The 16,902-nt window shown below is 41.5% G+C and overlaps 1 protein-coding gene across 2 annotated transcripts in view; it reads left to right on the top strand.

The window, feature by feature from the left end:
* LOC118394654 (beta-1,4-galactosyltransferase 2-like) overlaps positions 1-16,902 on the top strand; it is a 141,529-nt gene that overhangs the window by 114,436 nt on the left and 10,191 nt on the right. The window contains exons 5-6 of one of the 2 annotated variants that reach the window (XM_035788090.2): positions 6,279-6,401; positions 16,067-16,418. In XM_035788090.2, coding sequence (XP_035643983.1) covers positions 6,279-6,401; positions 16,067-16,190 — 247 coding nt within the window. In that variant the 3' untranslated portion in view covers positions 16,191-16,418. Of the gene's footprint in view, positions 1-6,278; positions 6,402-16,066; positions 16,419-16,902 lie in introns of those variants that run through there. The other variant, XM_035788089.2, reaches the window with a different exon arrangement.

A 16,902-nucleotide genomic window follows, 5' to 3' on the forward strand; every position in this document is an offset into this window, starting at 1 on the left:
ATACAGGGGGTACCTGTACAGTCAATGTGGAGACTATATACAGGGGGTACCTGTACAGTTAATGTGGAGACTATATACAGAGGGTACCTTTACAGAGTCAATGTATGGGGACACAATTGTCTATCGCTTCCACGTCAATTTTAGGGAGGTTTAAAGAAACATTATGATATGAAGAAAATGTATTTCAGAAGAACAGAATATGAGTTGTCATACTGTATGCTATCTCGCTATGTGTCATGCCATAGGCTTGTTCTTTTAGCTGACAAAATATGTTATCAGTCCGGTGTGATTATTTTATATTATATTATTTTGTATACTAAGAATAATATAATTGAACTTAGCTGAATAAAATAGAAAGGATATTTTTCACATTATGGAGCAAATGCACATATGAAGTGGCTATGTTGAGCGTAAAAGTGATCATTTGAAACAGGTCCTATACAATAGTTTTAGAGTTATTTGGCAATGTTAGTGTGCATGATACAAACACTAGAAAGAATTAGAAATCAACACTTATACAGTATGGGCTGCATGATATGATATATACTTTTTTTTTTAAATAATGGCGCTGGAGGGTATGGCTGCTGTTTTACGGGCTCCTAACAAATTGTGCTATTTTGTGTGTTTTTTTCCGCATTGTTTGTAACTTATTTTGTGCATAAGATTGATGCTACCATCTCTTATGACCGAAAAGAGATTCTGTATATCAGAAAAGCGATTACTCACCTTGAACTGGACAAAGCTATTGCTTTAATGAGTCTTAAGCAAAGGATATAATGCTGCTCCCAGACAAGGCCCAAATCCCCATCTTTCACATGAAGAAAAGATGGAAATACAGGGGGTGGAGATCAGGGTGCCTTGTGAGAATTTGCCTGCGAGTGGGTAACCTGCCTCTACCATCTGTTCTATTGGCCAACGTGCAATCACTGGAGAATAAACTGGCTGAGCTCCGTTTAAGACTATCCTACCAACGGGACATTAAAAACTGTAAAATCTAATGTTTCACAGAGTCGTGGCTGAGCAACACGGATAATATATAGTTGGCTGGGTTTTCCGTGCATCAGCAGGACAGTACAGCTACATCCGGTAAGACGAGGGGTGGGGTCGTGTGTCTTTTTGTCAATAACAGCTGGTACGCAATGTCTAATATTAAGGTAGTCTCGAGGTATTTATTTTTCGTAGCCGTCTATTTACCACCACAAACCGATGCTGGCACTAAGACCGCACTCAACAAGCTGTATAAGGTCATAAGCAAACACGAAAATGCTCAGTCCCCGGCTCAATGTTGTGGCCGGGGACTTTAATGCAAACAAACTTAAATCTATTTTATCCTTTATTTAACCTTTTATTTAACTAGGCAAGTCAGTTAAGAACAAACTATTATTATTATTTACAATGACGGCTTACCAAAAGGCAAAAGGCCTCCTGCAGGGGGGCGGGAGCTGGGATTAAAAATACATCTTTATATATATATATATATATAGGACAAAACACACATCACAACAAGAGAGAGAACACAACACTACATAACGAGAGACCTAAAGACAACAACGTAGCATGTCTGCAACACATGAAAAAACAGCATGGTAGCAATACAACACGACAACAACATGGTAGCAACACATGGCAGCAGCACAACATGGTAGCTTCCTACTGCCTGAGCTTTGTTGTTGATGTAAATTGAGAAGAGCGTGGGGCCTAGGATCGAGCCTTGTGGTAACGCCTTGGTGACAGGCCGTGGCTGAGACAGCAGATGTTCTGACTTTATACACTGCACTCTTTGAAATAGGTAGTTAGCGAACCAGGCCAAAGACCCCTCAGAGACACCAATACTCATTAGCCGGCCCACAAGAATGGAATGGTCTACCATGTGAAAAGCTTTCCCAAGTCAATAGAAATAGCAGCACAACATTGCTTAGAATCAAGGGCAATGGTGACATCATTGAGGACCTTCAAGGTTGCAGTGACACATGCATAATTTGAGCGGAAACCAGATTGCATAGCCGAGAGAATACTATGGACATCAAGAAAGCCAGTCAGTTGATTATTGACAAGTTTTCCCAAAACTTTTGATAGACAGGGCAAAATAGAAATAGGCTTATGATGAACCGTGTCTGCCTTCCAAGCAATGGGAGCCCAGAGAGGAGAGACAGGTTAAAAAGGTCAGAAATAGGCTTGGCGATGATAGGGGCAGCAACCTTTAAGAAGAAAGGGTCTAAACCATCTGACCCAGATGTTTTTTTGGGGTCAAGTTTAAGGAGTTCCTTTAGCACCTTGAACTCAGTGACCACCTGCAGAGAGACACTTTGTAGCAGGGGGAAAGAGGGAGGAGCATCAGGGCTAGTCGCACTAGAAGGGGTGGGAGATGAGTAAATGTTGAATGCGCAAGGAGGCTTGGTTGAGTCAAATAGGAATCCTGACTTAATGAAGTGGTGATTAAAGAGCTCAGGCATGTGGTTCTTTTCAGTAACAACCACATCATGTGTAGGGTGCTGTCTTTCGGATGGGACGTTAAACGGGTGTCCTGACTCTCTGAGGTCATTAAAGATCCCATGGCACTTATCGTAAGAGTAGGGGTGTTAACCCCGGTGTCCTGGCTAAATTCCCAATCTGGCCCTCAAACCATCATGGTCACCTAATAATCCCCAGTTTACAATTGGTTTATTAATCCCCCTCCTCTCCCCTGTAACTATTCCCCAGGTCGTTGCTGCAAATGAGAACGTGTTCTCAGTCAACTTACCTGGTAAAATAACGGATAAATAAAATAAAAATAAAAAATAAATAAAATCATCAACATTAAGGGACATGGGTAGCTGTGGAGGGTTTATTCTCCAGGTCTTTAATCGTTTTAACCAGAACTTCTTGGGGTTATAACAATACCACTGAAAATATCAAAAAAGGTCAAAGCGTCTTCGACAGAGGGGATCAAATTGATTCTATATTATTTTACAGAGGCCATTTTGTGATGGAAGGCTTGCTCATTCTTTTTTTTTTTACCAAACATCTATGACAAATCAGGACAGGCCGTTTCACTGAGCTGCCAATACGAACACAGGCTGTAAAACAGTGATCACTAAGGTCATTACAGAAAATACCAGACTGATACCTGTCAGGATTATTTGTGAGGATAACATCGCGGAGAGTAGCCTTTTCTGGGTGTTTGGAGTCATACCTTGCGTGATTGGTAATAATCTGAAAAGATTTAGGGAGTCCCATTGCTTTAGGTCTTTAAGCATGTCCCAGTGGTTAAAGCATGTCCTAGATTAGGTCACCTAGCAGGACAAATTCAGACTTAGTCTAAGGGACCAGGAGAGAGCTTAGGGCAGGTAGGGTACAGGCCGGTACTGATGAAGGACAATAGCACCCAGCAACAGTCAACAAAGAGCTATTTGAAAGTTTAATGCTTAAAACCAGATCTGTCTTGACGAAAAAACTTATAGCCAGAAAGGTTAACATCAGTATTCAAAACTCTCTTCCTTAACCACGTCTCAGTAATGACCAACACATCTGGATTGGGGCTGTGAACCCACACGTTCAATTAATCCATGTTAGGTAATAAGCTTCTAGTGTTCACGTTCAGAAAACCCAGGCTTTTATGAAAGCAGAAATCAGTGAAGCTGATTTGGGGCTAGCAACAGTAGATGGGCAACAGTGTACATGCACATTTCCAGATACCTAATTTCTACCAGCATGTCACATGTGCAACCAGAGAGGAAAAAACAATAGACCACCTATACTCCACACACAGAAACGCATACAAAGCTATCCCTCGTACTCTATTTGGAAAATCTGACCATAATTCTATCCGCCTGATTCCTGCCTACAAGCAAAAACTAGAGCAGGAAGTACCTGTGACTCGCTCAATACGTAAGTGGTCAGATGACGCAGATGCTATGCTACAGGACTGTTTTGCTAGCATATATTGGAATATGTTCTGGGATTCATTCAATGACTTTGAGGAGTACACCACCTCAGTCACCGGCTTCATCAATAAGTGCATTGACGATGTCGTCCCCACAGTGACTGTGCGTACATACTCCAACCAGAAGCCATGGATTACAGGTAACATCTGCACCGAGCTAAAGGCTAGAGCTGCCGCTTTCAAGGAGCGGAACACTAATCCGGACACTTATAAGAAATCCTGCTATGCCCTCAGACAAACCATCAGAGGCAAAGCATCAATACAAGACTAAGATTGAATCCTACTACACCGGCTCTGATGCTCGTCGGATGTGGCAGGGCTTGCAAAATGTTACAAACTACAAAGGGAAACCCAGCTGCGACCTGCCCAGATCCTCAAAAAGTTTTACAGCTGCACCATTGAGAGCATTCTGACCAGTTGCATCACCGCCTGGTATGTCAACTGGTCGGCATCCGGACGTAAGGTGCTACAGAGGGTAGTGCGTATAGCCCAGTACATCACTGGGGCCAAGCTTCCTGCTATCCAGGACCTATATACTAGGTGGTGTCCGAGGAAGGCACAAAAAATTGTCAAAGACTCCAGTCACCCAAGTCATAGACTGTTCTCTCTGCTACTGCACAGCGAGCGGTACCGGAGCACCAAGTCTAGGTCCAAAAGGCTCCTTAACAGCTTCTACCCCCAAGCCATAAGACTGCTGAACAATTAATCAAATGGCTACCCAGACTATTTGCATTGACCCCCCCAGCCCTTGTTTTTATACTGCTGCTTCTCGCTGTTTATTATCTATGCATAGTCACTTTACCCCTACCTACATGTATAGATTACCACGACTAACCTGTACTCCCGCACATTAACTCGGTTCCAATACCCCCTGTATATAGCCTCTTGTGAGGCGTCTGTTTCTCAAACTAGACACTCTAATGTACTCAGTTGTGCAATGGGGCCTCCCACTCCTCTTTCTATTCTGGTTAGATCCAGTTTGCGCTGTTCTGTGAAGGGAGTAGTACATAGAATTGTACCAAATCTTCAGTTTCTTGGACATTTCTCACATGGAATAGCCTTCATTTCTCAGAACAAGAATTGACTGACGAGTTTCAGACAAAAGTCTTTGTTTCTGGCCATTTTGAGCCTGTAATCAAACTCACAAATGCTGATTCTCCAGATACTCAACTAGTCTAAAGAATGCCAGTTGTATTGCTTATTTAATCAATACAACAGTTTTCAGCTGTGTTAACATAATTGCAAAATGGTTTTCTAATGATCAATTAGCCTTTTAAAATTATAAACTTGGATTAGCTAACACATCGTGCCATTGGAACACAGGAGTGATGGTTGCTGATAATGGGCCTCTGTACGCCTATGTAGATATTCCATTAAATATCAGCTGTTTCCAGCTACAATAGTCATTTACAACATTAACAATGTCTACACTGTATTTATGATGCATTTTATGTTATTTTAAATGGACAAAAATAGGATTTTCTTTAAAAAACAAGGACATTTCTTAGTGACCCCAAACTTTTGAATGGTAGTGTACATGCATGCACACACACACACACAAACACACACACACAAACACACAGACACACACGAATGCACGCACGCACACACACGCGCACGCACGCACACGCACACACACACACACACACACACACACACACACACACACACACACACACACACACACACACACACACACACACACACACACACACACACACACACACACACACACACACACACACACAAACAGAAGGATTCTCTCTCCACACTGTTTGTGTGAAGGCTGCTGCTAAAGCAGATGGCCTCATTAGTGTTGTGCTTGTCGTCTTTAAACATGAAGCTGCCTGTCGCACACCAATCACCACTGGCCTGAGGCAGACATCAGGGACCCGACATGCCACTGCTAACCTTCAGCACTGTACTGGAACATTACAGTGGGGCTCTGTAGAAGGGCTTTGTAGAAAGGCTCTGTGTGTCCCAAATGGAACCCTATTCCTTATAGAGTGCACTACTTTTGACCAGGGCCCAGTATATTGTTAGCTTTAAGTTATGTGCGTAAACTAGAGTGCTTCACATCATGCAATTGTTCCCTACTTCTTAAAAAAAGCTATCTGAGCTAGCTGTAGAAGCAATACATTGTTAATATACTTGTATTTTGTTTATACTGTTCCATTTTTACACTATGCACATGAAATGCACGAATACATGTCTTGTTCTAATTTTCACTTGTCTTGAATGCAATACAGTATAGTATCCATATTTGACAGGCTTGTTGTTTTGAAATGCCAGGATCTGTCGTGAAATTCAAAACGGACAACTGCCTCAATTCTTTGACAGTTCTTTTCTCTTGCAGGCTTCCTTATGCGGGGTACTTTGGCGGGGTTTCCGGGCTGAGCAAAAAACAGTTTCTCAAGATCAATGGCTTCCCCAACGAGTACTGGGGCTGGGGAGGAGAAGATGACGACATCTATAACAGGTAAGACTGCAGGGCAGAAAAAAAAACATTTATAAAAACTCCCATCAATCCCAGCACCATACCAGAAAATGAATGCAGTCATTTTAGTTGACATTTCGATTATACATGTAGCTGATTCAGTAGTTTGTATATTAGGCAGAAAAACTACACTACCAAGGTCATTGCGCCAGTATTAGTCATTGCTACAAAGTGCCTGTACTTTAGAAGCTTTGAATTATTTAATGCTGATAACATTTCAAAGGCACCGATTATATATTACAATAGTGAAGTGGGCACAGTTACATGTCTTGTTAAACGCAGAATGTATGCTTGGCCTGTCATTTGACTTTATCATTGAAGTAGATTTTTTTCTTGAATGTCAAGACAGAAAGTCATTGTTCATCCCGACCACGTTATCTCTCAGTGCTGCTTGCAGACGGTCCCAGTTTCATAGTACACGTTTTTGTCAAACGATAGAGCAGCAGTTTCTCATTTTACTGACACTTGTTTTAGAGGAGAATAGATCGCTCTTTCATGTCATCTATCATCTTCCCTCTAGCTCGCGTGATATGTGACTTCCACCATTCCATCTACGAACCCAACTCTGTTGTGATAACACAAAACACAAAATAGGTAAATAGAGTGTTTGGAATTGGCCCCTTTCCGTGGGATGTGGGACGGTATACGGGTGATTACTGCATCACAGATAGAGTCTGGCAGGATGTGCGTTATGCGATAAAAGGAATCTTTCTTTGTGTGTGTCTGCCCCGAGCCCTCGCATCTGAAGAGAAGACATGATTGGAGGGAGGATGTTGGGGGAGTAAAATCTTTCACAGCTTGATAGTAGCTGCAGTAGAGTTGATCCATTAAGATTTCCCCAGAGATGCTTCCTTCAACAGACCAATTTCTTCCAGTAGATGATGTGAAATGCGCTTGGATATTATCCTGCCCCATGCTGCACCCAATACATGAGTGTGAAGGCTAAAGTCAACGTTGTAGACACCAAAATAAGCATATAAAAAGAGCATGAAGGTTGTCTTTCATTGAAATCCAGAACCTTTTCAAGGCTCACTTGTTTTAAAGCCGTTTTATATAAAGCAATTTGAAATGCCCCTGAATATACACTGGTTGTCATGGCTAGGCAGGGACTGATGGTGAAGCCTGGTGTTAGGCTAGCGTGCAGCAGTGTGTAGACTCCGGCTGCGTCCCAAATGGCAACCTATTCCCTATACACGTTGTGCATTACTTTTGACCAGGGCACATGGGGCACTGGTCAAAAGTAGTGAACTATATAGGGAATAGGGTGCCATTTGGGATGCAGACTCAAACGGGTCTGTGACTGGGGTGGTGGTGGAGGTCTCTTCCCCAGGCACCCAGGGAGATGGTGATGTGTGAGTGATGGGGTCTGTTGCTAGTGTCTCTCTTTCTCTTGTTCCACTGGCTCCTTCCCCTGAGTTCGCTGCAATAAAACACAGCATCTTCGCCCAAATTGTGGCCAGCCAACACAATCACAGCTCGCGGGAGTCCATGTCCCTGTTCAGTACTATGCGGCCGTGCCCACAGTCTGTTGATCAGAGGTCCATGGGTCCTGGAGTGAAGGGATGTCAGTGACAGCACTCTTCCCTCTAACACTAGAAGCACCGAGGCAGTCATTTTGATTGTGTATGAATATAAAAGATAAAAATCATGCCCCCTCCACTCTTGACTTTTCCTTAATGAGTCTATTTAATGTAGTTAGAATTTCAATGTCACGGACAGAATTTGTATTTAAAGCAGTTTTAAGAGGACGTGTCCCCCCCTGCCCCTCGTTCACCGGCAGTTAGCTGATGGCCCATCAAAACTACATCTTAACCATATTGAAACTCATTTCGCACATACAGTATAACAATAGAATTAGCCTAAAGTCAAGATGGAATTGACAGTAGTCTGATGGATGACAATATTATCAATTGTCAAATTGAAAATTTGGTCTAGTGCAGCTTGGAATTGTAGGGAGGGAAACGGAGCGTCAAAAAGTGACCATTTAAAATCCCCCTACAGTCACAAGCAGGTAAGACATTTTATTTCTAGAAAGTGAGAAACAAGGTTATTATAGTAAACTGAAGCTAAAACAGAAACTAATTACAAAAAAATGTATTTAGTCAAGTAAAATAATTTGGGCAAAAATGTAATGGGGTTTTAATTAAAGCTTTTTTTTTTCAAGCTACTGAATCTGGTGAGTAAATACTACCAGGAGATGGCGATGTTACAAATAGGGCTAGTTTATGCATCACTATTAGTTTCTCGAGACAGATGGTTTATTTGCCTAGCTTACGATGCTCCAAGGTATGGAATATACGAGTCTACATTACTATCACTAGCTAACAGGTAAAGTATCGGCTAGTAGCTAACTTGAGTCTTCTTACATGTACTACTGAGGTGAAAAAGCATTGGATTGGTGTAAACATGGGCGAGATAGGGTTTCCTTCCATCATATTTATTGCACCAGAGTCAGCGCTATTCCTTTGAAATCCAAGCCACATTGAGAATGAGTTTATAATTGAAAGGGCCAATCAGCAATCATTGTAAATAAGAATTTGTTCTTAACTGACTTGTAACCACTCTAATAAATCATAGACAGAAGTATTGTTGCAAGGACTAACCATCTATGATATAAAAAAATATTTAACCATGGGCTGTATTCAATCCATATCGCGTAAGTTCAGCGTCACAGCATGATTGAAATGTAAAGGCAATGTTGGTAGACTGAATTCACGGTAAACGCTGCAGATGTCGACTCAATCGGAAGTTACCTTTACATTTCTATCGTACCATCTGTAATGCTTCAGCGATACAGATGGAGTAGAGCCCCATGTTTTGAGGCTTTACAGTGTCCGTTTATTTAGTTTTTACAAACATTGGAGTAAAACAAGCTTATATTTTGGGTTCTGATGGGGAACGACACATGAGCTATGCTCATGAAGCATTTCTAAGTTATATTCTTCAAGAATCAATGGGTACATATCATTAATTTATACATCCAAAAATGGATGTAGCAACTGCCGATTGCCACTTTAAACCTAACTTAACCTATGACCTGACCCATCACCGTATTGCTACTGTTGCAAGAATTGACATAACAAACACACCGATAACTATGCAACAAAAACTGCTTCTAGCCTGGCCCACTCATGATTTCTGTCGCTAAGACTAAAACTAAAACTGAAACTAAATCATATTAAAACGAATTATAAATATTTTTATACAACTGAATCTAAATAACAACTAGCATATCAAGTCTGTAAACTAATTGAAACTAAACTAAATTCCAAATAAAATTGAAGAGAAATAAAAATGAGTATTAAAAAAATAAACTATAATGACCTTGGAGAGAAAGATCAGATTCTGAGGTTTCCAAAACACTTACCTTTGCCAAATATAAAATTCAAGAGATGAGTTGTATTTAAAAATATAACTTTTTCCAAGAATAACAGCTGTTGGGTGCACTCCACACGTGAGCTTTCAGCAGCATATAGCTCAGGCTACTACTCAAAGACCAGTATCAGAATACAACTTCAAATATGCTATTCTGTTCTTTTGTTTCCTAAGACCTGACAAAATTATAGTTGTTTCTTTGTGATGGATTTAACACTTGAATTGTGGTTATGTTTTATTCAAATATTATATCTGTTTGGGCTTCTTGCGGTCAATTTGCAGTGTAGAAATGATTTGTGATTATGTTCAGGCCCCCGACCAGCCCCCTCAAGAAGAAAATCGGCCCGTCGCTGAATCTAGTTAATGTTCCATGGCCTACAGTAACATAAACGAATGAAAATGCTGTTGTGTTCTTTTAAATATGTTTTTTTCTTCGTATTCTAATGTTCACCAGGACCTTCATAAATACTTTTTTTCTGATAACATACAGTGCCTTGCGAAAGTATTCGGCCCCCTTGAACTTTGCGACCTTTTGCCACATTTCAGGCTTCAAACATAAAGATATAAAACTATATTTTTTTGTGAAGAATCCTACAACAAGTGGGACACAATCATGAAGTGGAACGACATTTATTGGATATTTTCAAACTTTTTTAACAAATCAAAAACTGAAAAATTGGGCGTGCAAAATGATTCAGCCCCCTTAAGTTAATACTTTGTAGCGCCACCTTTTGCTGCGATTACAGCTGTAAGTCGCTTGGGGTATGTCTCTATCAGTTTTGCACATCGAGAGACTGAATTTTTTTCCCATTCCTCCTTGCAAGACAGCTCGAGCTGAGTGAGGTTGGATGGAGAGCATTTGTGAACAGCAGTTTTCAGTTCTTTCCACAGATTCTCGATTGGATTCAGGTCTGGACTTTGACTTGGCCATTCTAACACCTGGATATGTTTATTTTTGAACCATTCCATTGTAGATTTTACTTTATGTTTTGGATCATTGTCTTGTTGGAAGACAAATCTCTGTCCCAGTCTCAGGTCTTTTGCAGACTCCATCAGGTTTTCTTCCAGAATGGTCCTGTATTTGGCTCCATCCATCTTCCCATCAATTTTAACCATCTTCCCTGTCCCTGCTGAAGAAAAGCAGGCCCAAACCATGATGCTGCCACCACCATGTTTGACAGTGGGGATGGTGTGTTCAGGGTGTTGCTTTTACGCCAAACATAACGTTTTGCATTGTTGCCAAAAAGTTCAATTTTGGTTTCATCTGACCAGAGCACCTTCTTCCACATGTTTAGTGTGTCTCCCAGGTGGCTTGTGGCAAACTTTAAACAACACTTTTTATGGATATCTTTAAGAAATGGCTTTCTTCTTGCCACTCTTCCATAAAGGCCAGATTTGTGCAATATACGACTGATTGTTGTCCTATGGATAGAGTCTCCCACCTCAGCTGTAGATCTCTGCAGTTCATCCAGAGTGATCATGGGCCTCTTGGCTGCATCTCTGATCAGTCTTCTCCTTGTATGAGCTGAAAGTTTAGAGGGACGGTAGATTTGCAGTGGTCTGATACTCCTTCCATTTCAATATTATCGCTTGCACAGTGCTCCATGGGATGTTTATAGCTTGGGAAATCTTTTTGTATCCAAATCCGGCTTTAAACTTCTTCACAACAGTATCTCGGACCTGCCTGGTGTGTTCCTTGTTCTTCATGATGCTCTCTGCGCTTTTCACGGACCTCTGAGACTATCACAGTGCAGGTGCATTTATACGGAGACTTGATTACACACAGGTGGATTGTATTTATCATTATTAGTCATTTAGGTCAACATTGGATCATTCAGAGATCCTCACTGAACTTCTGGAGAGAGTTTGCTGCACTGAAAGTAAAGGTGCTGAATAATTTTGCACGCCCAATTTTTCAGTTTTTGATTTGTTAAAAAAGTTTGAAATATCCAATAAATGTCGTTCCACTATACAGTTTTATATCTTTATGTTTGAAGCCTGAAATGTGGCAAAAGGTCGCAAAGTTCAAGGGGGCCGAATACTTTCGCAAGGCACTGTACATGTATTTATTAGACTGTTAGAATGTTGCAGTCAAAATGACTGGTCATTGGCTCAGAACGGGATGGCTCGAAGCCAGGCTTTTCTAGTGTTAAAATCACATCCTCTATGTAGGCTAACCTATGACTTGTGGAGAGAGAAAGAGCGAGAGAGTGCTTCCTTTAATGACTGTACGATTCAGTGGGTTCAGCAGGCCTAGCACTGGCAGACTGGCCACACAATCCCAGATGGTAATAATAGCTGATGCCTCACACACATTGTGATGTAACACAACAGATCTTCCAGCAATGAGAGGGAGGCTTACTGGGATTAGAGTGATTAAGGGGAGTAGTGTGTTGACACACTGTAGTTCAGAAGAGGACAGTCACCAAGAATCTCTCCTTAGAGCAGTAAGGACTGGAGACTAAACAGGATTTTTTTTTTCATGAATCATGATGCACTCTGCTCTAGAATATGTTAAGAGTTCAACATGTATTTTGTGATATTTGCATTTTATGTTTTTTTAACATCATATCTTGGTTATTTGCATAGGCTATACTGTAACTACAGTGGTAGTATAGCACTATTAGTGCTGAGGTGCGGTAGTGCACACACAACCTTGTGTGAACTGCATAATTGATTTAAGGTTGCAAGCAGGACAACAAAATATTGTGGGGAGTTCCTCATTTATTGTAGTGTTTTTGGTTCTGTGCCATGCTGTCAGAACCTGCTGGGGAAAATCCCTTATGATTTGCTTGGAGGGAATAGCTCGCGTTACAGACAGTGCCAACTTCTCCAACAACGATGACCCCTTTTTAACAATCGTACCTCTTCATAAATATGTCTGGGTTGATTTACCCCCCACCCAAATAAACAGCTAAAGAGGAAAAAAGTGGTGATTTTCAAGCCTTTTTTGATGGGCTACCTTGAACTTTGTTGAAGGTCCTCACTATACAGTTTCATTGAGTGAAGGACGGGAGGGTAGACAGAAATAGCTGGAGGTGATGTTGGCAGTAGTGGGGAAACAGATAGATGACACTGTTTTCCCTGCTTCCCTTAGAGCCCATTCACCCTTAGACCAGCAACCGGAATGGAAGGAAACTGAAAAAGCTCTGTCTTTGTCGCCCCTCATGGGCATGTACGTACAACTGAAGAGTAGCAAATCCATCCAGTGTCTTGGATGGGCAACTCCTTGACTGTCAGCATCTGTGCAGTGAAACACAAGGCCCTGGAGGGACAGTTAGTTCCCTCATATCTACTACTAAGCTAGGTGACTGACTGTCTCTGGTGACAGACAGACAGGCTCTCCCTGACCTAAATATACACCTAGCTGATACTGATGCCAACAGACAGATAGAGGGGAGACAATTTCAAGGAAGATTACTCAAGAAATATACAATCCCAAGTCATAGCCTATTTCAAATTGTGATATTTTCTATTTTAAACACGGGCAGACTATCAAGTCTACATTTGGTCTGTCTGTAAAAGAGGGAGGGAGATAGAGGAGAAGAATGCCCTGGCAGGACTCTCATTTCTCTATTGCCCTCGTGTGGCTATTTCTAATTAGAGTGAGACAGGAGGGAGTGGACAGAGAGTTGGCAGGCAGCAGAGAGATAGAACCGCCGCAGTCAGCAAGACCATCACAGACAGTGCAAACACACTCTCAATCCAACATGAGCGATTTCAGCTTCGCTCCTCTCATCTCCTCGTCTCTCCCCACTGGTTTCTTTCTCAGCAGCACCCCTCTCATTTCGGCTCTGACAGAGTGAAATGAGGGGATGCCGCAGATTCCAATTCCCCTCGACTCCAAGAGTCTAATGCAATTAAGAAAGACTGTTGAGAAATGAAAAAAAAAAAAAAGATGGAGACATTCTTAATCCAATCAGAAGGGCACGCGAGGCCAAATTAGCTATCCAGACAGTCATATCAATACTACCACTGGGCCTCAGGAAAACAATGATTTCTTGTTAATTGTTTGTTGTAATATTTAACAGCTAAAGTGCCTTGCGAAAGTATTCGGCCCCCTTGAACTTTGCGACCTTTTGCCACATTTCAGGCTTCAAACATAAAGATATAAAACTGTATTTTTTTGTGAAGAATCAACAACAAGTGGGACACAATCATGAAGTGGAACGACATTTATTGGATATTTCAAACTTTTTTAACAAATCAAAAACTGAAAAATTGGGCGTGCATAATTATTCAGCCCCTTTACTTTCAGTGCAGCAAACTCTCTCCAGAAGTTCAGTGAGGATCTCTGAATGATCCAATGTTGACCTAAATGACTAATGATGATAAATACAATCCACCTGTGTGTAATCAAGTCTCCGTATAAATGCACCTGCACTGTGATAGTCTCAGAGGTCCGTTAAAAGCGCAGAGAGCATCATGAAGAACAAGGAACACACCAGGCAGGTCCAAGATACTTTTTATGAAGAGGTTTAAAGCCGGATTTGGATACAAAAAGATTTCCCAAGCTTTAAACATCCCATGGAGCACTGTGCAAGCGATAATATTGAAATGGAAGGAGTATCAGACCACTGCAAATCTACCGTCCCTCTAAACTTTCAGCTCATACAAGGAGAAGACTGATCAGAGATGCAGCCAAGAGGCCCATGATCACTCTGGATGAACTGCAGAGATCTACAGCTGAGGTGGGAGACTCTGTCCATAGGACAACAATCAGTCATATATTGCACAAATCTGGCCTTTATGGAAGAGTGGCAAGAAGAAAGCCATTTCTTAAAGATATCCATAAAAAGTGTTGTTTAAAGTTTGCCACAAGCCATCTGGGAGACACACCAAACATGTGGAAGAAGGTGCTCTGGTCAGATGAAACCAAAATTGAACTTTTTGGCAACAATGCAAAATGTTATGTTTGGCGTAAAAGCAACACCCTGAACACACCATCCCCACTGTCAAACATGGTGGTGGCAGCGTCATGGTTTGGGCCTGCTTTTCTTCAGCAGGGACAGGGAAGATGGTTAAAATTGATGGGAAGATGGATGGAGCCATATACAGGACCATTCTGGAAGAAAACCTGATGGAGTCTGCAAAAGACCTGAGACTGGGACGGAGATTTGTCTTCCAACAAGACAATGATCCAAAACATAAAGCAAAATCTACAATGGAATGGTTCAAAAATAAACATATCCAGGTGTTAGAATGGCCAAGTCAAAGTCCAGACCTGAATCCAATCGAGAATCTGTGGAAAGAACTGAAAACTGCTGTTCACAAATGCTCTCCATCCAACCTCACCGAGCTCGAGCTGTTTTGCAAGGAGGAATGGGAAAAAATTTCAGTCTCTCGATGTGCAAAACTGATAGAGACATACCCCAAGCGACTTACCGCTGTAATCGCAGCAAAAGGTGGCGCTACAAAGTATTAACTGAAGGGGGCTGAATAATTTTGCACGCCCAATTTTTCAGTTTTTGATTTGTTAAAAAAGTTTGACATATCCAATAAATGTCGTTCCACTTCATGATTGTGTCCCACTTGTTGTTGATTCTTCACAAAAAAATACAGTTTTATATCTTTATGTTTGAAGCCTGAAATGTGGCAAAAGGTCGCAAAGTTCAAGGGGGCCAAATACTTTCGCAAGGCACTGTACATAGAGAGTGAATGATATCAGTGGCAATGTGAGAATAGTAAGGAAGTCAACGAAGGGACAAGCATTGCAATGTATGTACTGTATGCAATGCGAGAGGAACCATTTTGCAGCAGTGGAGGCTGCTGAGGGGAGGACAGCTTATAGTAATGGGCGGAAGGGAGTGAAGGGAATAGTATCAAACACATGCTTTTCATGTTTTCAATACCATTCTACTCGCTCTATTCCATCCGTTACACTCCATTCCAGCCATTATTATGAGCTGTCCTCCCCTCAGCCCCTCAGCAGCCTCCACTGTCAACCATACACAAAACTGACAATGTAATCATACTTCTGTTTCTCCTCCTTTCTCTGAGCCTGAATACTACTTTGTTACCCAGGGCAATGTAAAATCTAGGACAACAGATATCTTACTCTTCAACAATGATAATTTTATCTCATTGTGCCTGAGAGGAATGAACATCACATCTGAAAATAATCTTCAGCGTTTTCAGGGTTTTGTTGTGCAAGGTCAAAGACTGTTTTTTTCTCCTCTCTATTTTCTTCCAGAAATGCTTTTGATTATATTATTATATTATATCGCTCAATACTCTCTCTTCATCATTCCCCCTCTGATTGGTTTCAAAAGGTTTGATGGAGTTCAAGGAATCTGGTTCGGAATGAAAGCACCCACAGATCCTTGGCACACAACGCTGTTCAATACGATTGAGCCAATTTTGTGTGCTCGCTGGGCTGAGACAGCAGGATGTTAAAACATGGAGGAAAGAAGTCAGGCTAATGGATGGAGGGCGCAGCAGCACCACGTGGAGTCCCATGGCGTATGACCAAACAGAACAGTAAATGATGACAAAGAAACCTGTCAGGCAGCCATGTTGTCTCATACAGTACATCTCAGGTCATGGACACGACATCCTACAATCACATCTTACAATCAATCAGGGTTTGTGGTGAAGGATGTTCCCGGAACGTGTCAGATTCCTTTCTCCTCAACTTGTCCTAAAGTAAAGAAATGGTCAAAAAGGATGTATGCCTGACCTCCTGCTGATGTCTGTAAATGTTCTTTTGTTAGAAAGAATCCAGTGAAATAAATGATTTTGAATGTACATCCAGACACTTGTCTTAATTTAACTCTAGGGTAGTCCTTTGGGCCCAATATCTTCAGCTTACAGTACAAACTAAGTGCCATAGTATTGATTAACTCACACATGGATTACCCAGGCGAGGCTAACCATTGATTGAGAGATAGAGCTGAGAATGAGCTCTGTGCCCATCCCTCTACCTGCCCTCTTATATCATTGAAATCACTGCAGTTGGTTGGAGCTTTTTCCACCTGATACCTTGAAACCACAGTTAACACTGCAGAATGCCTTGAAGCGAAAGAAGTCACTGAATAGTTCAGTTTCCAGCTAGTATGTAACTGGCCTGAAGTGGATGGTAATCATGTAGGTGTACAGAACTTGACAC

The sequence above is a fragment of the Oncorhynchus keta genome, chromosome 15 (assembly GCF_023373465.1).
Source record: "Oncorhynchus keta strain PuntledgeMale-10-30-2019 chromosome 15, Oket_V2, whole genome shotgun sequence".
In the NCBI taxonomy this organism is placed as follows: domain Eukaryota; kingdom Metazoa; phylum Chordata; class Actinopteri; order Salmoniformes; family Salmonidae; genus Oncorhynchus; species Oncorhynchus keta.